Raw genomic sequence first — 24,101 nt, forward strand, 5'->3', positions numbered from 1 at the left:
AGGGGTAAACATATTGTCCTCAGTAGATCACAACAATTACAAGTTAGTAAACATGAAGTTTTTGATAGCAATAATTATTGACATATAAAGTTTGCAGAGAGTATTTGGAGAGGGAACATAATAGGGTGGTAGATTGATAGCTGGCTTTTAAAGACCTAGATAAAAATCTTGCCTTAGACTCTGACCTAGGGCAAGTTAATGAACTTGTCAGTGCCCCCAGGTACAACAACAGAGCAACTAACTGGTGGTGGTGGTGGTGGTGGAGGAGGAGGAGGAGGAGGAGGAGAAGAGTTAAGAGCAGAAGGTACATATTTCACAAGTGGAATTTCCTTTTAAATCTACACACAAAAAAAGAGCTAGAATATTACAAAACTGAGGGGGAGGGGGAACATCTCATTTGGCAATAAAAGAAACAGGGTTAGTTATCCCTAGAAAAAATCCAAACATAACAGGGTTTAAACATAGCTCCAAAATAATAAAAAAGTGTCACAGTGATAAATGTATATCGGAGAAGTAAATTAAAGTTGTCCACACTTACCTGCTTGAAAAGCTGAAGGTTCACTGCAGTTTCCAAAAATTGCTTCATTAAGCTGGAACGATGCTTTACAAAACTACCTTCACAAAAAGTGATTGGCTCTCCCTAAATTTAAATAGAGATTTGTAAAGGTATCAGTAAATAATCATGAAGATATCATTTATTTACAGGGTACTCAATGTATATAAGTATCTAGATGCATAGCCATGAACACATATACATACATACATACATGTATATGTATACATACATATGTATATAAACTTGGGCACTTTGGGATATACAGGCCTCCCTTCATGGAGCTTATAGGATAGTGAGAACGACATGTTGTTCAGATCTGATAACAGAAAGTATTGTCAGTTAAGAAATATAGTTCTTAGGGGAGGCCAGGTGGCTCGGCGAGTAAGAGCACCGGCTCCAGTGTCGGGATGACCTGGAGATCAAATCCCGGGCTCAAATACTCAGCACCACACCCAGAAATAACTGGCCGTGTAACCTTGAGCAAGTTACTTAACCCCGATTGCTTAAAAAAAAAAATATGGTTCTTGGGACGGCTAGGTAGCACACTGAATAGAGCACCAGCCCTGGAGTCAGGAGGACCTGAGTTCAAATTTGGCCTCAGACACTTATCACTTACTAGCCATGTGACCTTGGACAAGTCACTTAACCCCAACTGCCCTCCAAAAAAGAAAGAAACATGGTTTTTCCAAACAGTCTCTGCTAAGCATGATATAATTTTTTAAAAAATAATTTAAAAATTTTTTTAACCTTTTTTTGCTTTTTGGAGGGCAATTGGGGTTAAAGCCACTTGCCCAAGGTCACACAGCTAATGAGTATTAAGTGTCTGAGGCTGGATTTGAACTCAGGTCCTCCTGACTCCAGAGCAGGTGCTCTATTCACTGTGCCAACTAGCTGCCCCACATGATATACTTTTAATTAAATATAGACAAGTTAGCTTACCTGATAAATAGATAGAGATGCTTAATTGCTGTTTCCCTCACAACAAAAGTGAGCCAGGCTTAAGTAATGGAAGCATTCAATCCTCAATACTCCCAAATCACAGAATTAATAAATGCTTAATAGGCCTTACTGGTTAGATTTAAAATATGCCTATCATGGCCAATATGGATATATGTTTTGCATGATTTTACAAGTAAAATTGCTGTCATTTTGCTTGCCTTCTGAGTATATACGAGAGGAGTAGGAGGGAGGATGAGAATTTGGAATTAAATTTTAAAAGAAAAGAATGTTAAAAATAATAATAAAATATACATATTAGCAAATACACAACAAATATTAATCTTGTTACTCTACATTTTTCACTGACTATAAAATTCTGATTACTTAGTATTCTGACTAATTTGCATAATGTATTTATCATAAACTTAATTCATGAATTTGCTCCTTAATTCATGAATTTGCTCTTTAATTCAAAGTCTTATCTTTTCTTCATGATCACAAATGAAATTCTAAGCAGATAATATTTGTTTCCTACATCTGCCTTCACATTTTGCTCCATTAGTCTACTAAGTATTCCATTTTTTTTTTTTTGCATTTGCTATACAATAGAACTAGTAGTCTAACAAATCAGCATCGCTTCAGTGGCAAATACAAACTATGTAAATTTTATCTGGGTCTATCACTGCTTACCATTCATGTACTTCAAAACTCATCAAACAATTCTGACACTGGTAGATCCCTCACTATCTGTAGACTTCTTCCCTAAGTAGGCCCTTGACCATCCAACACTTATAAAGAGAGTGGATTTAAAATAATAGCGCTGAAAAGTAAAACTGATTAATGCATTGTATTGACAATCCACATTTCATGTAAATAGGAAAAAGTAAATCTATTAAATCAGTGTTATGTTTTGAAAAATTAAAAAAGTACTATTGTACTTAAAGTTAACTTTAAAAAGACTAAATTCAAACTCCTTAGGTGAGGAGGTTATTTAGAAGGAGAATAAATTTGATACAAAGTAAGAAAGGTAAAAGGAAGTAGTGGAAGATCAGACTGATTGGTGCCAGGACATAGTGGCCTTGATTATTATTTGGTACTTATAAAAATACTGTAGAGTAATACTGGGTCCTCACTCTCTCTAGCCTATCCTTCTATACTTGCCTTATTAATTCACTATCCCACTCTCTACATCAGTTCTTCTAAACCATTTCATCCTTTCTCAAACCTCTCCCTTCCCTTACCCTCTTAGCTGAGAACCTTTCCGCATATTTTACAAAAAAAAAAAAACTTGAGACCACTGTCAGTGACTTCCCTCTTCTCCCCTCTTCTTCATCTCCTATTGTTTAGATGGCTTCTGACACTATCTCCTTCACTCCTGCCTCACTTGATAATTGTAAGGTACTCTTTCCCAAGACTAATCCCTCTACTTGCTTAATTCAATTTCATCCCTGTCTCCTCTAATAGACTGCCCCTTCTGTAATCTGTACTCTATCACTTATTTGCAATCTTTCCTTGTCCACTGACTCATTCCTTACTGCCTACAAACCATGCCTCCCAAACCCTCAAAAAAACTTTCACCTGATTTCTCCATCCCCACTATCATCCAATACCTCTTCTACCCTTTGTAGCTAAACTCCCTAAAAAGGCCATCTACAATAAACAATGCCTGTACTTTCTTCCTCTCTTCATTTTCTCCTGGGTACTATTTCACTTGGTTGACTCCCATGGATTTAATTCCCATCTTTATGCTGATGATTCTCAAAACCACCTATCCTGTCCCAACCTCTATGTTGACCTATACTCTTACATCCCCCAACTACCTTTCAGATACCTAAAAGTGAATATACAACAGATATCTTAAATTACCGTGTTTCCCCGATAATAAGACACTGTCTTATTAATTTTTTTGGACAGAAAAACACCAGAGGGCTTATTTTCAGGGGAGGGCTTATTTTAATGAACATTGACAGCAATTTTAATAAACAGGTAAATGTGAACAAAAAAATGTACCTTTATTCAATAAGCAAATCACTGGGGAAGAACAGGATGACGCGCTCACTGCTGCAGCTGTGATTGGATGCAGCTCGGAGCGCAGCGTGCATTTCACGGGGGGGGGCAGTGCATACAGAGGGTACCTACAGTAGCAATCTCAATAGGGCTTATTTTCGGGGGAGGGCTTATTTTAGAGGAATCTTACACAGTAAGGGGAGGGCTTATTTTTGGGATAGGTCTTATTATCGGGGAAACACGGTAAACATACCCCAAACCAAACTCATTATCTTTTCCCCCAAAGCACCAACCTTCTTACTTTCCCTATAGAGGGAAAAGGCCATCCTCTCAGTCCCTCAGGCTTACAACCTAGGCATCATCCTCTACTCCTCACTCTCTCTCATCCCAATCCATTATTAAGTTTTGACAGTTTCACCTTTGCAACATCTTTCATATACATCCCCTTCTCTCCTATGACAGTGACAACACTTTGATGGTCCTCATCACCTCATGCCTAGGTGACTGAAATAGCTTGCTGGTCAGTCTTCCTTCCTCAGTTTTCTCCCCATCCTAAATTTAGCCACTAAAGTGATTTTCCTAAAGAGCAAGTCCAATATGTCACCCCTCACCCCAACCCCTATCCTGATTCAATCAATACCAGTGACTCCCTATCCCCTCCAAGAACAAATACAAAATCCTCTGTTTGGACTTTAAAACCCAACTTAAGTTGTACCCCGTCCTACTTTTCCAGTCTTATCACATTTGACTCTTTGCCACACACTCTTCAACCTAGTGACAATGGCGTAGTACCTTAGTTCCATGAAGTAGACACACTCCATCTCTTGGCTCCAGACACTTTCTCTGGTTTCCCCTATGTCTGGACTGTTCTCCCTTCTCATCTCCACTTATTTGTTTCCCTGGTTTCCTTTAAGTTCCAACTAAAATCCCATTTTCTATAGGAAGCCTTTACCAACTCCTCTTAATTCTAGTAACTTCCTTCTTTTAATTATTTCCTATCTATCTTGTCTGTAATTTATACATATTTGTTTGCTTGCTGTCTCCCCATTAGATTGTGAACTCCTTGAGGGCTGAGATTGTCTTTTGCCTCTTTTTGCACCCCAGCATTTGTAATAGTAATGAAGTTTGAAGATCCCTTTGTATTGCCAAACTAAGAGGTACTTAGCACCTAGTTTCAAATTAAGCCTCTGCTAAAGAAACAGAAGGTATGAACCACTGTTGACATAACAGGAAGGGGCAGAACAGGGAACCCCTGTTGCTGACATGACAGGAAGGGGCTAAACAGGGAGACACAAATACCGTCTACAAGGAAGAGCACAAGCTGGACAGTCAGAATTTCCTGGGGTAGGCATCGTGGAGGCAGGGCAGCTGCTGCTAGACTGAAGACTGAACTGAGAAGAACTGAGAAGAGGAATTAGAATTGAGAACTGAGACAGAATTTCTTGGAGCAAGCCACATGTAAGCTGGATAAAGTGATTTTGATTTTAAGAACGGAGTGTATGGTGCTAAAGACTTCCAAGGGCCAGCTGGAGCTGCTGAGGATTTCCGAGGGCCAGTTGGAGCTGCAGAAGACAGGAAGCATGACTGTGGTGCCAGTACTTTGTACAAACGTTGTTGTTACTTTGTTAATGCGTATGAATGTTCTTGTGGCTTTGTTAAGCCTTGTCTTCCCAGGAACAGAGACTATGAAGGATTTGAGATGGACTGGGTACTGTGAGCCCCAACGTGGAGCAGAAACTGCACAGAGAGCTGGACAAGGACCTAGGAGCTGTCTGCCTTTGAACTCAGGTGGCAGTTGGTTATATTTGAGTGGGAGCTGGGACCACGGAAGAGGAGCCATGGAAGCTGAAATCCTGCCTTGAGTCAAGATTTAAAGACCTCTCCATGGGTACTGAGTAGTGACTGATGAAACTGAGTAGTAACTGATGAAATAGGATACTGAGTAGTGACTGGCAAAGTTTTAATTTACTTGTGAGCTAGGGGTGGAGGGCTTTTGTAATCCCACTACCCCTTAAGAGGGTACTTAGTAGTGACTATTGAAGTTGTAACTTAATTGCACTACTTGGGTGGAGAACTTTGACTTTTGTACTTTACAACCCTTAAGGAGGAAGCATGACTGAATGACTGAGTTACTAAATGATTGTACTTTGTTGAAAACTGTGACCACTTTGGTGAAAACTATGTGGCCATTTTAGTGATAAGTTGTGGAGTTGTGACATGGGGAATACTGTATTTTGATTTTCTGTGATAAGCTGTAACATTGTGAATGCTGTAACTTGATTTTCTGTGAATGTTATGCTCTGATTTGTTATTGAATAAATAAAGAGTTAGCTATACTAATCAGAATCTTGAAAGCTGTTCACAGCAGCAGTCCTCTGGAAAGCTGCTCGTGCTTGGCTTTACAGAATTTAACACATTTAGCACATTACAGACACTTAATAAAGTTTACTGATTGAACCCTTAGGAGTCTTTTGCAATTGATTTGCTGAGATAATTCTCATTAGGTTGTACTCCAAACTTCACCACTTATGTCCCAGAAAACTTTGTCCTGGAAGATGATGACCCCAGCACAGGAATTTACACCTCTGAAGTCTCCCTCCTTCTGATTGGATGGCTGCTCTTGGAATATCTTTGTAAAGAGGGTTCCCAGGTCAGCTATTTCATCATTTCTCACCAGGCTGCAGTCTATACTCATCATTTCCTGTACTGGATACCTTCCACCTCACCCTAACCCCACTTTTCACTTTCTTTTTGTGTGTTATCTTTCCTTATTAGAATCTATGTTCCTTGAGGGCAAGTACTATTTTTTTTTTGTTCATATTTGTGTTCCCAGCTCTTAGCACAGTACATGACACAGAGTAAGTTCATAATAGATGATTGTGGACAGAACAACTTAATAAGGGCCTGAACACAAGGAAAGGATTTATATAGATATTTTGGAGGTAGGCCTGACATGATGAACTGTTAGGGACAATAGGAGTTAAAGAGAATTCAAAAGGTTTCTTGCCATGGCTGCTAAGAAGAAATGATACAGAAAAGGGTAATTAAGAAATTACTTTGGAGGCAAATTTGGGATGATGTTGGGATAGCTGGGCAGAGAAGTCTACCATTCTGGTAGAAATTGTGGAAGCTGAGCTTGGGATAAAAGCCAGGACTAGAGAAAATTATAATAGACGTTATAATAGCATTTTAAATTTGTAAAGTGCCATACTTTATCTCATTTGATACCCACAACAACTCCATGAAGAAGGTATTATTATTATCTCAATTTTTACAAATGAGGGAACGGAGGTTCAGAGAAGTTAAGTGTCCATTGTCACAAAAACAATGTCAGATGAATGATTTGAACCCAGGTCTTCCTGACCACAAGTTCAGTACTATAATCACCATGATATGCTGGTCTGGGAGACCACTTTGTGCAAGTAATTATTGTTGCCCTAGGGTACTGAGAAAAGAAAGAAGAAATGAGATCCACTGTCTCAAGGAATGCCCAATAAACTACAAGTCTGTGTGTGTGTGTGTGTGTGTGTGTGTGTGTGTGTGTGTACCTAGGTGGCTCATTGGACAGAGTCAACAGGACCTGAGTTCAAATCCAGACTCAGTCACATATTAGCTATGTGACCCTGGGCACCCCCCCCCAAAAAAAGAAACTACAAGAGAAGATAGCAGAGGAGGCAATGAAGAACCATAGATACAGGAGAACCAGGACAACGCAATGCCATGGAACTGAAGAGATGAGCATTTCAAGACTGGGGTGTTCTCTGTCCAATCCCAATGGAGGCTAAGAACTGAGAAAATGCTATTGGCAAATCAGTAGGTCATCAGCAGCCCACAATGTATCTATTGGTATACCCTAAATGACTCCTAGAGGAGGCCTTATGCCTGCCTATTCACATGGCTTAAAAGCTCCACACCTTACTTTTTTCTATTGCTCTAAACCCTTGGTTACTAGCACAAACTGACTTCTTTACTTCTGCTCACATACTGCTAAACAGGCTGAAAGAAGCTGCATAACTGAGTTGACTGAGTCCACTACAAAAGCTTGTTATATATGTAATTATATATGTACTTATTGTTTCTCCATTAGAGAACAGCTCCTTAAGAGAAGGCATTGTTTCATTATTTATTTGTTATTTGTATATATGGCAAGTATAATAGTGCTTGGTATACTGCAGGTTCAGAATAAATGCTTATTGATTAATTTATTCCTCAAACCTCAGAAAGCAATCCTTCCCCCATCCTTATAGCTAAGGACCTCACTTCATACTTTCTTGAACAAATTCATTTGCTGAGAGCTACCTCTTAGTTCATGTCTAGTGATGTTTTTACTAGATAGAATTCTGCCATCCTAGCTTTCTCTTGGTCTCCATGCAGTTTGTTTTTATAGGACTTTGGAGAGTTATTATAGAGAGAGTGAAAACTTATTATTTTAAGAATTTTAGTCACCCTACCACAGATATATTTCTCAGATGTCAGTTTATTAAGTTCGAATAAGTTAAAAGACAAAGCCTGGAAGAAATCAGACTTAACAGAAAAAATCAGACTAGCAATAAAAATTACATTAAAAATTTAAAAATAATTCTAATTTAGTTTTTATGGTCTTTCTAAGTACATTATTAAAATATAAGTTTAACAAAAGCTGTTCAAAATATGACAGACTGTCTAAAAAGCTTCTGAAACTGATAGATATTTTTAAAAATGTAACTGGTTTCCACATGAGGTGGCAGGGGCAGGGAAGGAGAAGATGGTATTTAGGGGCCTCAAGGCTGCAGGTTCCCCACGCCTGGAATAATCTCTAATGCCCAGTCTATCTCTAAATTTTCTAATCTTATGACCCAATCAATAGGACTAAAAGTTATTATTATTATATGCATATGAGTATATACTTATACAAAATTTCTAACAACTACTGTTCCACAATCTGTTAACTATTAAACTCCATTTCCTTCCTAAAAACCTACCCCTTACTATTCTACAAGTGAATAAAATTTCTGTTGGTTAAATCACTAAGAAAAAATATGTGAAGATACTAATATTTCCAGGAAAGACATGAAAGTCCTGGTATAATTATTCTACTTATTACTTAGTATGCTCTATGTTTTTATAATATGGTAATCCTTTCTTACATGGACAATTTTATTAATGAAAGACAGTTGTGATAAAGACACTCAGAAGGGAACCCAGAGAGAAAAGACAGAGTAAAAAATGACTGAGCAAAAATGACGGCTTCTAATTTGCATGTGACTGACATAGGGGCTTTGAGGTTTAGAAAAACCAATATCTAGAATTAGTGATTAGGGAACACATGTTTGTGGCCTGGCTGTGATTTGGCTGGTAGAAATGTGAATTCTGTTTTCTCATGAGATAGAGATGAATATTTCACACAACAGACTGTACTCTGAATAAACAGAATTGGTTAAGATCATATCTTTAAATGGGTCAGATGAGATCTCAGAGCTGGATCTGAGAAGAATTCTCAGAAGTGGAACCAGCAGAGACCTTTGCTCAAATCTAAGAATAGACCTCAAAGGTAAGGTGAAACAGCTGGTGCTTCCAAAATGATGGTCATGGGGAGGTAATCACAAATCAGGAAAGGAGGGCTTGAGGGCAGAGGTTTCTTGAGTGGGCACTGCAGCAAAGGAGGAGAAGGTGAAATCTGAAGAGAGTGAGAGTAAGGTATTTAAAAACTAATAGGAATTCTTTCTACTGAATGCCTTTGGTAAGTATTTCAGCAGGATTTTGAAATGACTTTTCAAACACCATCATGATATGGTGCACTGGAAAGAGTTATAGAATAGAAACAGAGCTATTATGAGACCCTAAATTCTTTTACTCTCACATTTACTTCTAATGATCTGTGTGACCCAGGTCAGGTTTTTGGAACTCTTTGGTTCTATTTCTATGTGCCTGAAATAAATGGGGCTGGTAGTTAACCTTATTTTTTTTCTCAGATAATAAAAAAAAAGTACAGTTACATAGTGGCATGTATATAGTTTGTTTATTTAGAGGCTGGCCTATTCAAAATAAAGATATTCCAAAATCACTTAAATCATGCTATAAACCTTGGGAAAACCATTTCATCTCTTTGGGATCTATTTTGTTAATCTATAAAATAAAGGAGTTGAACTATATAATTTCTAAGTTCCCTTCAGGGATGTAAATTTCTACAATTTAAAATTTTTAACTTCACTTCTGAATCTCAATTAAAATGAATAAAAGGCAGAGTTGAAATAATTTAAAGGAAACATATATGAACATTTTTCATATTAAAAAACAGGGAGGGGAAGGAGAAACAGATACACTAATGAACTACTGGTGGAGAAGTGTACTGGTCCAACTACTCTATATAATAATTCAGAACTATGTTGAAAGGGCTATAATTCTATGCATACTCTTTGACCCAGCAATGCTATTATTAGGTCTGTATTCCAAAGAGATCAAAGAAAAGGGAAAAGGACCTATATGTATAAAAATATTTATGTCAGGTTTTTTTTTTCAGTAGCAAAGAACTGGAAATCAAGGGGATGGTCATCAATTGGGTAATGACTAAACAAGTTGTGGAATATGACTGGGATGGAGTACTACTGTGCTATAAGAAATGACAAAGTGGGTGGTTTCAGAAAAACATGGCAACCACTATAGGAACTGATGTAGAGTAAGAACTGGGAGATGGTTATGCACAGTAAGAACAACACTGTAATAATAATCAACTGTGAAAAACTTGGCTACAGTGATCCAAGGCAATTCCAAAGGACATACTGAAAAAATGCTACCCACCTCAAGAGACAGAACTGATGAATTCTGCAAAAGTATAATTTTCTCACTTTCTTTAGTTCTTTTGCCTTTTCTTTTGAAATATCGCTAATATAGAAATATATACTGCAGGATTTCACATGTATAGTAGACAACATATTGCTTAACTTCTCAGTGGAGGGGTGAGGGGGGTGGAAAAGAGGGACAGAATTTGAAATTCAAAACTTAAAAAAGGAAAAAAAAGTAAAAATAAATAATAAATTGAAATGTTTTTAAAAAGGCAAATAGTAACACATCAATATTTCTTTTATATTGATCTACAACCTACTTTCAAAGTCTATTTAATCAAAATTCAGTAGGGGCTTTGTGCTTAAGAGCAGAAACTTAATAACTGGGACAAACAACCAATATCTTAACAAGACACTGTCTTACAATAGCTGCACTAGAATTTTCTCCCTTATAATAGGTTAGTGCACTGTATAGGAAATTACATGCACCTTTTAAGTAATTTATTTATATGAACTCATTTTGAAATAAAACAATAAACACAGTTAAGAAAAATCTATTTAAAGTTCAATGAAATTGAATTTACAGAAAAAAGAGAATATTATTACTTAAAATTTAGTTAATTAATTCTTACCTGTTACTAAGACCCTCTTACTGGACATCCAGACTACACTAAGTACTTCTACTGTTCTTACAACCCCCAAGATATCTTTTCCAATCCAATCCCATCCAATCAACATTTATTAAATGTCTACTGAGTGCAAGATCTATGCTAGATACTGGGAACGAAAAGACAAAGCAAAACAGTTCCTGCCTTCAAGCAGAGATTATTAAACTGAGTGGAAAGAACATGTCAATGGGTTAAGTATATACTAAACTATCTGAGTAGGGAGAGATTATTAACAATTGGGAGATCAGAGAAAGTCTCACATAGGATGTTTCCCATGAGTTTAGCTTTGAATGATGCTAGAGATTGCAAGAGACAGAAATGAGGGAGTGTATTACAGGTATGAAGTCAAGAAGACAGGATGCCGAGTTTATAAAAGAGGCCTGGAAAGGTGGGCTGAAACCAAATTAAGAGATTTGGATACCAAATTGCTAGAATGGTCTTCCTAAAGTTCTGATAAGATTCCATCTCCAAGTTAAATCAAAAACCTTCAAAAGCTCTCCAGTGCTGACCAAATTAAACCTAGCATTTAAGAACTGCCATAATATATTTATAACCTTTTCCCCCAAGCTTATCTTACACTACACCTCTTCTTGGCTACATACTATACCCAAACTCTACTACTCACTCTTCCCAATCTCTATACCTTTCCTCATACTGTTTCCTATACCAAGAATGACTTCTTTCCATATCTGTGCCAAGTGAAATCCTACCAATTAAAGTTCAATTTAAAATGGCATCTCTTCAATTATTTACCCTTCCCAGTCACTCCATACCAAAAGTGATTTTATTCCTACTGAATACTATTGCACTTTATCCATACTTCTCATGTTGTACTTTATAGCAATGATAGTTATGAATATTACATTTCCCATGCCAGATTTTAAGACCCCTTAGGGCAGGAACTATGCCTTTTTCATTGTTATATCCTTCACTCACTATACAAGCTGAGCTTAAGGTGTGATATGTTCTACTTTACTGAAAAGGCTTCAACCACAACTGAAAGAATAGATTACATCTGTATTCCAAGGAGCAAAATAGTTTAGTGAGATGTTAATCACTAAGTAGGCTGGTTATCTGGTAATAAATTGTTTGGCTACGTCAAACCTCTTGAAACAAAGAAAAATATAAATTGGCACTCAGTCCTCTTAGGCCTTCTACTTCAGTAGTGATACGGGCAGAGCAGCAAAAAAGGTGGCAAAGGGGTCAGGTAAATATATAGTTTTAAGACCATCTATAAACATTAATTGTTTGTAATGTAAATATGAGCTTACTGGCCAGTGACCAAATAGATATTATATTGGAGGAACTTAATAATATGAAACTAAACCTTCTCTTTATAAATGAAATCAGAAGACCAAAGTTGCAACGAAATAGAGGGTGGCTCACTGATTATCCTTTGGAGAGACAAAAAAAGGAGTTGGCAGAGTGGGTTTTGTTTTGTCTTCAAAGCTAGTAAGAATCACCAATTTTTGCATTGCAGTATTCATCATACCTATCTGCACAAAGACCACTGTGAAGATGACTTCAGTCTAAAACATGAAGATTAAGAATTACAAAAATTATATGAAGAATATGGCCCTTCAAATTCAATCAAGATATACTTTTTAATACTTGACACTTTTAGTGAAAAGTTGAAAATAGAAAAGCAGCAAAACAAGAATGTTTGAAAACACAGCTGAGAAGAAAAAAATCAAAGCAGTCAAAGGCATATAAGACAGAAATTTCATGCCAATATATCACGTATAGGCTTTATGCTTATACATACCCTTTTCTTCAAGAAAGGGAAGGGGAGGTGCTGGACAGTGAACACTAACTCACAATAACATCATAAAAATGAAATACATTCAAAAAGACATGAAAGACTTGTTAGAGCAATAATAAACACCTATGCCAAGCATTTATTAAGCTTTTACAGTGGTACTGTGCTAAGTATTGGGCGTACAAAGAAAAAGCAATAACTGTTCTGACCTTTAAGGAACTTTATATAAAAACACATATACACAACATATAACAAAATAGATGGAATGTAGCCCTTAAAGGAGAAGGCACTAGCACTTGCAGGTAACAGAAAAAGCCTCCTGGAAGAAGTAGTTACTGAACTGAATAAAGGTAAGATAGGACACATAACTGAAATAAGTCCAATCTGACATATTTAAACAAACATTATTGATGCCAAAAAATATAGAAAATAGGTAAAAGAATAGATGACAACATGCTATTACCATTATCTCTAAGGATGTTTAACCAACATAAATCATCACAATGAAGAGAACAAAAGGACAACTTTGTACTTCTCTAAAGTCATAAATACCACCTTACAACTTGACTAAACTACAAGTAGTTTATTGTGTTTGATCACTTACTGTCCTCTGCACATGCTAAGTATTGCTTTTAATGAATGCAAACTAAACTCAGTTCCACAAATACTTATTAAACAGTTACTAAGGAATATGCATGTTATGTTGTAAAATACATAATACAAGAAATAATGCTGACTTGTTCACTTAATCACAGAATATCATTAGATTTCAATAACTGGATACTCTCTATTCAGGTGACAGAACTAAGAGGCAATATATTTCATTCTCTATCCATTTGGAAAAAAGGACCAAATGTTATGGTTATTTGTAACCTATAATTTTTAAAAAGATACAAATTAGACATTTAAAACAAACTAAGAATAATACACACTTGAATGTTATAATGTATCAGAGAGGACAAGAAGATCACGAACATGAAAGATTTCACTCTATATTTGATAGAATTTTTTTTATTATTTTTCACCTATGTATACTTTTAGAACTAAATAATCTTTTAAGTCCAATTGTCATTTACTTTCATTTCTCTATTTTAATGAGAATTTGTAAGTATTTTAAAATAGCTTAATACAACTCATGAATCAGTTCTGTGTTACATTTTTAGGAATAATGAAGAGTACAATAATGAAAATGAAGAGAAATGCTAATTTAAGGGTAAATAATGAGAAAGTGCTTAACATCCATAAAAATGAATCTTAGAACCCAAAATAAATAGAAAGGCAGTGAAAATGTTCTTAAAAAAAACAACACTAAAAACACCCCACCCCCAAATCTTTTTCAGGTGTGAATGGGGTTCATCCTTCTCCCTATTTCAAACAAACTGAAATAATGGACAAATGCTTACAGGCTTGTATCTCAATGCATCTCTGTAGGATCCAAACAAAGCAGCCTGAGCCTTAAGAAAGGCCCTAGCTACTCCATCACCCGTAGCTGTAGACTGCTTCTTCAGTTTATTTTTCAAGGCCGAGACCTGTGTGACAGAGAGGAACAGTTAAATTAACACCTCAGAAATTGGTACAGCAAGGTATGAACCCAATCAGCAGGCAAACCACAGTGTCTGCAGGTCAGCCAAAAAATCATCCTCCTCTTTGATAGCTTATCTTTTTAACTGTAGAGAGCACCTGCTGGTTTGTTAATTGAAAGGAAAGCAGGAGATAATGGTAAAGTGCTAATGTAAATTGGTTTATGCTCTCTTTTTTTTTCCCAAGGCCTCTTGACATAAATAATCTTTAATTATTTTATAGTAAACTGCTTGTGAGCCACTTTTCAGAAAGATTTTAGCAATCATAACATGTGTCTACTTGTTTGAGATGAAGCCAGTTGGGTATCTTTCATTTATGTACGTAAGGTTATTTGTTAAAGGCCCCCAAGGTTTACTTACTATTTACTTGATTTTAAGTTGTGTTTTTTTTTAACGCCTTATTAACATGTATGATTTCTACCCATGCATTTTATCAACCATTATTGGTTGACATGGGGTTGTCAATATAATTGTCTTTATGACATTTCTTAATACCAAAATGGTTAAAACAAACAAAAATGCTTTCATTTTCAAAGCACCCCCTCTAAGAAAAAACACCACCTAATTTTTAACCTGGTTTCTGAAGTTTACCAATCTTATTTGGCTCAATGATTCAAGTTTTACATATTTTACAAGATATTTATGTTACATACACTAATAGCCCTCACTTGACATCATACTTTAAGTAAAATTCCTGACCTAAACATAATAAAAAATGAAATATGAGAGGGAATTGGTTTGTTCACCCTCCAACTCATTCCATCCTCCTCTTTTCAATTTGTGCAATGTCCAAACATGTAGAAAGCATGGAAATTTAAGCTTGTTCATTTGCAAAATATGTTCATTCATATGCAATTACTCATCATTACCTATCACATAATAGTTAAGGTAGTTCAAAATATTTTTAGATTGACAGGGAAAAATGGACAAAATCAAGTTCAGTTGTTTTTTTCTTTTTTAAATAGGATGTATTCTTACCCTCATGAGCCAATTCTATAGCCAAAATAGTTTCATTCCTTCCTTTTGAATGTATATAGAAAAAATATCTTTTGGTTTTTTTATGCAAGCAAGTCCTGACTGTTCTTGTAGATGATGATTCTAATTGAAGTGTCAACCTAATTAACAACTAAACTTTGAATAATGCTAATGAGAAAGGAACACAGCATCAGAGAAAAGACTGGCTCTACAGGTGATAAACCTTCACAGTAGTGACATTTTCCAGTGTAAAGTCACAGTTACTGTGATCTGATCAAAGAAAGAGACCCCCATTGGGTCCAATTATAACCATAGTTTTGAAAAAAATGATTAAGTTATGATGTTCATAATCTATGCAGAAAGGCCTTTACAGTATAGGTCTTCTCCCCATAGCTGTGGTCTTTTCAATTTATATCCAAGCTCCGTAGATTCAGATAAAAGTTTAGTGCTTGATTCATTTAGCCCATGGAGTTGCATATACTAGCACTCATTTGAGAGCTTTTAAAAGAGTATTAAAATATAAGATACAAAATATCTTTTAAAAGATTGTTATTAGTGGAAAAGAGTTGATGGATTAAATATTTAAAATAATAAATGCTTATCATGATAGTTTTACCCTGTATTTTATTTAAATCTGAAAATATATTTTCATTTGAAGACTGAGTATCAATTTAACAATTGAAGACTGATAATCAACTAACAATGATTTTATTTTTAATAAGTTAATAAAGAGAATAGCTGACTGTTAAAAATTTCCTTTTGTATTCTCATGTTGTGGCCATACTTTGAATTTGAATAAAAATTACAAACAGTAAACAAAAGTGAAGGAGAGGGTATTTTTCTAATGAAAAGTGAACAAAGGCCCTCATAATCTGACCATCAATGTATCTTACTCTACTTCCAAATTAGACCTGCAAAAGTTACTGACTTATACTTGTTAGGAGGGAGAGACACAAAAAAGACAGGAAGATTAGTATTTAGCCTAAAGGAGTTATCTAATTTCACACAAAAACTATGAAATAATTATAAGAAAGCTTAATAAGAATGATACCTTGCATTTTCTTACATAGTTTTGCTAATACTTATTTTCCACCCCACTCCAATGTTAAGTATAGAGCCAAAGGTATTCTTCTCTCCATATAATTTTTCATGCTGAATGGGCTCCCATAAGCAGTACACAAAAATATATTTGAAGTCATTCCTACATTTCTTTTTCAGAGAACAGAACAGAAATTGTTTAGCGCTCCTTTATGCTGAGGTCAGTATCTAAAAGAAAATCTGTAGGAAGGATATATATATTAAATATATTAATTAAATATATTATTAAATCATGCCACTATTTTTTATGTGAACATGTTAAAGTCTGAGAAAACAATGTTGTCAACTGTGCTCTTACCCTGAGCTATGTGCTCTCATTGTCCACTGCAATTTTCTTTATCTCTCTAGAAGTTTACATTTATATATATGTATGCATATGATATACATATATAACATATACAACTTTCTGCACAGTGTTATTTTGCTTTTCATATTTTAAAATTCATTTTTCGAATAACTTTTTTCTAAAACTACCACATTTAAAAATTCTACTTTAGAAAATGAATAGTTATACTTTATGGAGGTATTATTTCAAAATTATTTCAACATTCACAAGATGATTGACTTATTTTTGTCATTTAATAAAATAAAGATGACTCATTTTATAATGTCCAAAGGTTCCCATCAGAACTGGAATTCATTTGTTTTGAGATTTTAAAAAAGCCTTTTTTCTTTTTGGTATAACTGGATCTTCTGGGTAGGAGGAACAGTTCAGGAAATGTATGGGTTAACAAATGTTCATGCCTTTTCAACTGCTTTTATAAAATTTTAGAGTCTATTCATCCTAAAGCAGAAGCAACTTGGGAAGGAAATTATGACCTAGGCTGTGGTACTGTAAGGGTTCATGGAGTTCAATGAAAAAACATATAGGGCTAAAATTAGGGGACTTGTAGCTGAGAGATAATGGGAAGATCTTTTACTCTAAACATTTTCAATCAATCAATAAACATTTATTAAGTGTCTACTATGTGGCCAGACACTATTCTAAGCAAAAGAGATACCAAAAAAAGTGATGAAACACAATCTCTCAATTTAATAGAAGAGATAACAAAGGAACAAATACATACAAACAAGTTATATGCAGGATAAATATGAAACAATTCACAGAAGGAAGGCACTAGAATTAAGAGATATTTCATTTTACAGATGAAAACTGAGGCCTAGAGAAGTGGGGTGACTTGCCCAGTGTTATACAGTGGCAATGCAAGGAACTGCAATGAGGTGCTTTAATACTAAATCCAAGTGCTTTTCCATTACATCATATTGCCTTATTCAATGCTGCTCTGCTCACCAAATTTCTCTTTATTACCATTCTGGCATCAAAATGTGTGTGGAGAAAATTTAATTGAAATCAAGTAAACAACCATTTAAGTACCTTTTAGATATGCAATTATGCCAGCCACCAAAGACACATGTAAAAAAAAAATCCAGCATAACTGCCACTGCTTTCAAGGACCTGATATTGTACTAGGAGGAAATCACATGAATAAACAACACTACCATAATAATAATAGTAGATGATTCACTGGATGGACTGAGCACTAAGTCTGGAGTCAGGAAGACCTGAGATCAAGTCCAGCCTCAGACACTTAGTATGTATGAGACCCTGGGCAAATAAATCACTTAACCTCTGTTTGCATTAATCTACTAGAAAAGGAAATGGCAAACCACTCCTGTATCTTTGCCATGAAAACTCTATCAAAAGTAATGGTGTGCTATGGTCCATGGGGTAACACAGAGTTGGACATGACTAAACAACTAAATTACATCACCATACATTACGGAATGGTTTAAGATTTTAAAAGCACCTAACAACAAACCTATGAGGAAGTTACTGTAATTATTATTAGTCATATTTTATACATAATCAAAGTAAAGCTCAAAAACGTCAAGTATTTGCCGAGGGCCCCAGTTAGTGTCACATACAGGATTCAAAACTCCAACTTGTCCAGGGTATCACATTTTCTCTCAACAAACAAGTAAAGATTAATTAAAATTAAGCCATTATATAGAGGTTCAGAGTAATGAAGTCATCCTCGCAAACACTGTTGATCAGGAAAATAAAGGTTAAATTGCACTACTGAATGAAGGACAGCTAAAGGTATTTTCTATTAGATAACATTAAGGTAAAAATGATCTATGACAAATGCTTGTTGATATGCTTTAACTAATAAAACCTAAATGTTTTTCAATATTAAAAAAGCTATAGAATAAAGAAAAGATACTAAGAAGTAGATTGCCTATGATAATAAAACTAGTTTTCTACAACCCTATGATTTTTCCCATTTCTTAAGTATCAAGTTTGCACACTTGGCCAAAGCTGATCATTTTAAACCATCATCTTATTTTGTTCTTACATTTAAAAAAAATCCATAATCTTCAGTAATACTCTAAAATAGACTATTTTGTGACCCAGAATTTGACTTCCTATTACATAATTTTCAGGTTCACATATAGAATTATTTATTTTGCTCAAAAACAAGCAACTGGACAGTATATATTGAACTATTTCTACTGGTCCAAGTACTACATTTGATCTTAAGTTTAGTGTAAAATCTAAGATACATTTCCCTATAAGGCATTATTAAATTCAATTGAACAAATATTGTAAAATACTAATTTATGGTATAAGGCAATTTGTTAGATCATGAAGAGAGATAGACAAAGACTATGTAGTCCTGACCTCAAGGAACTTAAATCATCCAGGATGAATCCCAAAAGTACACAAATGAAGAGGGAAGGGACAAAAATAACTGCAGGGAAATGAAGATTGTGGGGTTATAGTTTTAGAGCAGGAAGGGAACTCAGAAGCCATCTAGATCAACCCCTTGATTTTACAGATGAAAAAATCAAGGTCCAGGGAAGTTAAGTGACTTGCCCAAGGTCACACAGGTACTAAGAATCAGATGCAGGATTTTAATCAGGCCCTCTAACTCCATAATACTTGGCTATAGGAAGCAGAACCCAAGTAGAGACTTGAAGGAAGATTTCTAATAGGTGGTGAAAAAAAGATAATAAATTTCAGGCAATGGAAAATAGTTTGTCCAAATTCACGGAGACAGGAGATATTATATTAAATATGAAGAAATAAGGAGTAATGAAATTTAAGCAAAATGTAGAATATATAAAGGGACAGAGTCTGGAATCTGACTGGAAAAATTACTGGAAACCTGATTGTGGAAGGCTTTCAGTACCAAAATAATGAGTTTGTATTTTATTCTACAGGCAGTCAATGAACATTTATTAAGTGTCTACTATGTGGGGTGGCCAGGTAGCACAGTGAGTAAGAGCACCGACCCCAGAGTTGGGATGACCTGGGATCGAATCTGGGCTCTGATACTTAGTACCCACCCAGAAACACCTGGCCATGTAACTTTGAGCAAGTTACTTAACCCCAATTGCTTAGGGGCGGCCAGGTGGCGCAGTGAGTAAGAGCACCAGCCCCCAGGGTCGGGATGACCTGGGATCGAATCCGGGCTCTGATACTTAGCATCACATCCAGAAATAACTGGCCGTGTAACCTCGAGCAAGTTACTTAACCCTAATTGCTTATTAAAAAAAAAGTGTCTACTATGTGCTAAGCATTGTGCTAAGAGATACAAAGAAAGGCAAAGGACAGTCTCTGCTCTCAAGGAGGTCACAGTCTAACAGGGAAGACAACATGCAAACAAAATGTACAAACAATATATACACAGGATAAAGTGGAAATAATCAATGAAGGGAAGACACTAAAATGAAAGGATACCACAAAAGTTTTCCTATAGAAGGTAGAGTTTTCAGTGAAGGAAGGTAGGGAAACCATGACGCAGAGATGAAGAGGGAGAGACTGATCCAGGCATGAGGTCAGTGTCACTGTTTCATAGAGGTAACAGGCAGTGTAAGGTGAAAGAAATCATTGAAGCATCTTGAGCAGGAGAATGACAGTCAGACCCCTACTTTGGGAAGATGGTTTTGGCAAGTCTTTGGAGGATAAATTGGATAGAGGAGAGACTGGCAGTAGGGAAATGAATTAGTAGACTATTAAAGTAATCTAGATAAGGGTGATAAGACCTGAATTATTCTGGTAGTTTTGTGATGGGAGAAAAAGAGACAGATGTAAGAGTTATCATGAGAATTTTTGTGGAGTTTGAGAGAAAAAAGACTTGACAACTGATTTAAAAATGAAGGATAAAAGAAAGAGAAGAGTCAAGAATGATCCCAGAGTTTATCATTATTTGCTTCTTTTATGTTGTTTTAGGCAGGATTGAACTACACATTTCGGTCGTTTCAAGTGACTTAATTTACAACAGTTGAACTGTGATACATTTCTTAGCTCACAGAATAATTACTTATTTAGATTTTCAGATTAGGAACTAGAGAGATAAATAGAAAGTGAGTATGAAAATGAATACAAGTTTACTGCTCAATTTTTCTGAAACATCCTGAAAATGAAAATTAAAAATCCAATGTATAATCTGTTCAATATGATCTAAAATCTAGGCAATTACCTCCAAAAGGGTATCTGCTCAAGCACAAGTAATGGTGTGTCCTCTGGAACAATGCAAAACAGGTCATCAATTTTCAAATCTACCTTCAAACTATCCAAAAGACACTTAAGATTTCACACAAAATGAATACTTTAAGATGGCTTTGGTTACTGAGATCACTAACTTGAGATTTTAGAGTTTCATAAGAGGAAATCTGATGAAATCAGGATCACTGTTTTTACAGTTTCATGAAATAAAATTTCTAAGTCTCAAGAAAAAAATAGTAGGATTAATAACTCAAGGATGTAGTGAAGATCAGGTTAAATTAATCTACATAAAAAGTGCCACTATACATATATACATATATTTATATATATATATGATTCATACATATATATGTGATTCATACATATGATAATCTCTGAAAATACTATAACTAAGAGATTGAAGCATTAAATGGCAGGGAAGAAATTTAGAACAAAATGTAATTCACAAATCTTCTTGCTTTAATTGCAGTAGCAAGGCTTTTTTTTATTTCTGAATATATACAAACACAAATCCTAAAATGTAACTAAACAGCACTGAAAAGTATAATTTTCAGCTTTTTTTCAATTTCACTGGTATCAAAGTCAGATAAAAAGCACTTTTAAAATGTTTTTGCTTGTAAAATTGATGATCAATTTAAAAGTAATCACTATCCATGGAAATAAAAGGAGCTGGCAGAGAAATAGATTAACTATCTCTGTGTGGCTTAATGAGGCAAAGAGCAGTATTTGCTTCTTGAAGATACAGTGAGACTCCAGAGCTAAACAGAACATTCTCTCAATTACACTGAAATATGAATCTTATTTTTTGTCTGACCTGACCATTTCTTTAGGTCATTTCAAAAACTGCTACACACTAGAAAGCAAAGGCTACGAAGCACTGGTAAGACAAACCTGCAACCAATATAAATTTTTCCAGGTCTTTCTTTTTTCCGTCATAATCCATATTATAACTAACGGATCCTACTATGTTAAGTATGTATATAAGTTTAGTAAGAATAAAATTCAATCTAATTTGTGAAAACATGGATGACATGATCTTAAGAATCATGAAACATAAATGATTTGCTTGATAAACATTCAAATAAAAAGTTTTATTTAAATGGAGTGGCCAGGTGGCTCAGTGAGTAAGAGCACCGGCCCCAGAGTTGGGATGACCTGGGGATCGAATCAATCCGGGCTCAGACACTTAGCACCCACCCAGAAACACCTGGCCATGTACCGTTGAGCAAGTTACTTACCCCCAATTACTTAGGGGTGGCCAGGTGGCTCAGCGAGTAAGAGCACCGGCCCCAGTGTCGGGATGACCTGGGGATTGAATCTGGGCTCAGATACTTAGCACCACACCCAGAAATAACTGGCCATGTAACCTTGAGCAAGTTACTTAACCCCAATTGCTTTAAAGTTTTATTTAAAAACCTCAAAGATGAACCACTGTCTTTTTTTTTTAATCAAAGAACATTAATTAACTTAGGGAGAGGTTGTAAATAAGCAATTGTCTTGAAGGCAACTGTTCAAAACTGGGAGCAGACAGAATTTCCCCAATCTTTTGCATTATTTTTTTGGTTACAATTTTTTTCATATCCTATTGTTGTTTTTCAGTTGTTTCAGTCATATCTGACCCCATTTGGGGTTTTCTTGGCAAACATACTAGAGTAGTTCACCATTCCCTTCTCCAGCCCATTTTGTTATAGATGAGGAACTGAGGCAAACATATTAAGTGACATGCCTAGGGTCACACTGCTAATAAGCCTTTGACACCAAATTTGCAACATATGCTAGTAACACTATTAAACCTGTTTAACCCCATGAAAGTCTCATAATAACCCTAACCCTCTCCTGTCCATGCTGATAGATGTGTGTATGTATATATATGTAATATCTACATCTATCTATCTATCTGTGTATTTTACAGGTGATATTACTTTATAATGAGGTCTTTTGAGAAGTTTAGCAACTTAATCCCCATTGGGCAATGACAATGGAATCACTTTCAACCACATTCTGGTCTACAGTGAATTTTGGAAAAGTTAGCTTTCACTGCATTTGCATCAGAAGAAAGAAATTACACTGTTAATGGAATTTATATCCAGAAAATAAGGCACCCAATTGCCATTGACTTAGTATTAAATAAGGATAGAAAGATTATGGTACTTTAAAGAGATCAGAAATCTGACAGATAATATTTACTCATTTTTACAATGAAACTGGAAAAAAATAGGGATGGTGACTAAACATGTAAGAAATTTCTTCAATATACAGCATATTTTCATGGTTTAAGAAGAGAAACATGTTACAGTGAGTAGGGCATAAATATAGGAGGCAATATATATCAATTCATTCTATGATTCCACCAGAACTGCTATCCTTTCCCAGGGTCAAGAATACTGTCCTGTCTTATAGGATACACTAATTAATTCTGGGTTAAAATATGAAGAAAAAGTGTTAATTTGTTCCAAAGTATTAGTAATAATCATTTTCTCACACATACAAATACTATCATATGTAAATTTCTTAATACAATATATGGTTTATTTCCTGATTATTTAAGTCATTATTCATTTCACAGGATAATAGAATTAGAGCTAGAAGGAAAATGAGAAGCTATCAAATCCAAACTCAACATTTTACAAATGAGTAAATTTGGTAAAAAAAGAAGTTAAGTAACTTGCACAGGATCATGCAGCTAGTGAGTAAATAAAATGGAATTTAACCTAGGCCCTTCTAACTCTTAAGTCCACCACTCTACTACTCTACAATGGACATTTATCTAGAGATAAAAAAGTTTTAATTTCTTCTTAAACTCTAACATTTACTTTCCAGACTTGATAATAATCCCAAATTTAAGTATTCAAAACTTATGAACTATAGCATTTCCTACTTTGCTACTTAATTGAATAAAAAGTTTAATGGCGAAATTTCAGCAGAATCAGTTTTTAGAATACACATTTTGAAATAATTAAGAAATATATTTCGAATTTAGTATTCCAATTTTCTTCCCTTTTAGACTGTGAGGCTTTTTTCATATCTAAGCTATTAGCATAGTGTCTAACACAAAGGTGAAGCTTAATAAATGCTTATTGACTTTTTGTGGCAAAACTTTAGAACTTAAACATCAATGCAGGAAGCAATTGCTTGCTTTTCTCAGGAAATCAGTATGTAAAAACAAAATGAAAGGTCAATTAAATAGGTTGTCCTAAACTAAAATTATCCCATATTCAATACATATATTATATGTTTATAACACA

General features: G+C 35.1%; 1 protein-coding gene across 4 annotated transcripts in view; it reads right to left on the reverse strand.

The window, feature by feature from the left end:
* DENND1B (DENN domain containing 1B) overlaps nucleotides 1-24,101 on the reverse strand; it is a 373,059-nt gene that overhangs the window by 68,449 nt on the left and 280,509 nt on the right. For all 4 annotated transcript variants that reach the window (XM_069074484.1, XM_069074485.1, XM_069074482.1 and 1 more), the window contains 2 exons: nucleotides 14,094-14,219; nucleotides 539-640 (listed from right to left, as the gene is read on the reverse strand). In XM_069074484.1, coding sequence (XP_068930585.1) covers nucleotides 539-640; nucleotides 14,094-14,219 — 228 coding nt within the window. The remainder of the gene's footprint in view (nucleotides 1-538; nucleotides 641-14,093; nucleotides 14,220-24,101) is intronic.

Source organism: Petaurus breviceps, unplaced genomic scaffold, assembly GCF_028583685.1.
Source record: "Petaurus breviceps papuanus isolate PSGF00001 unplaced genomic scaffold, PetGlider_PUasm1.0 90895, whole genome shotgun sequence".
In the NCBI taxonomy this organism is placed as follows: domain Eukaryota; kingdom Metazoa; phylum Chordata; class Mammalia; order Diprotodontia; family Petauridae; genus Petaurus; species Petaurus breviceps.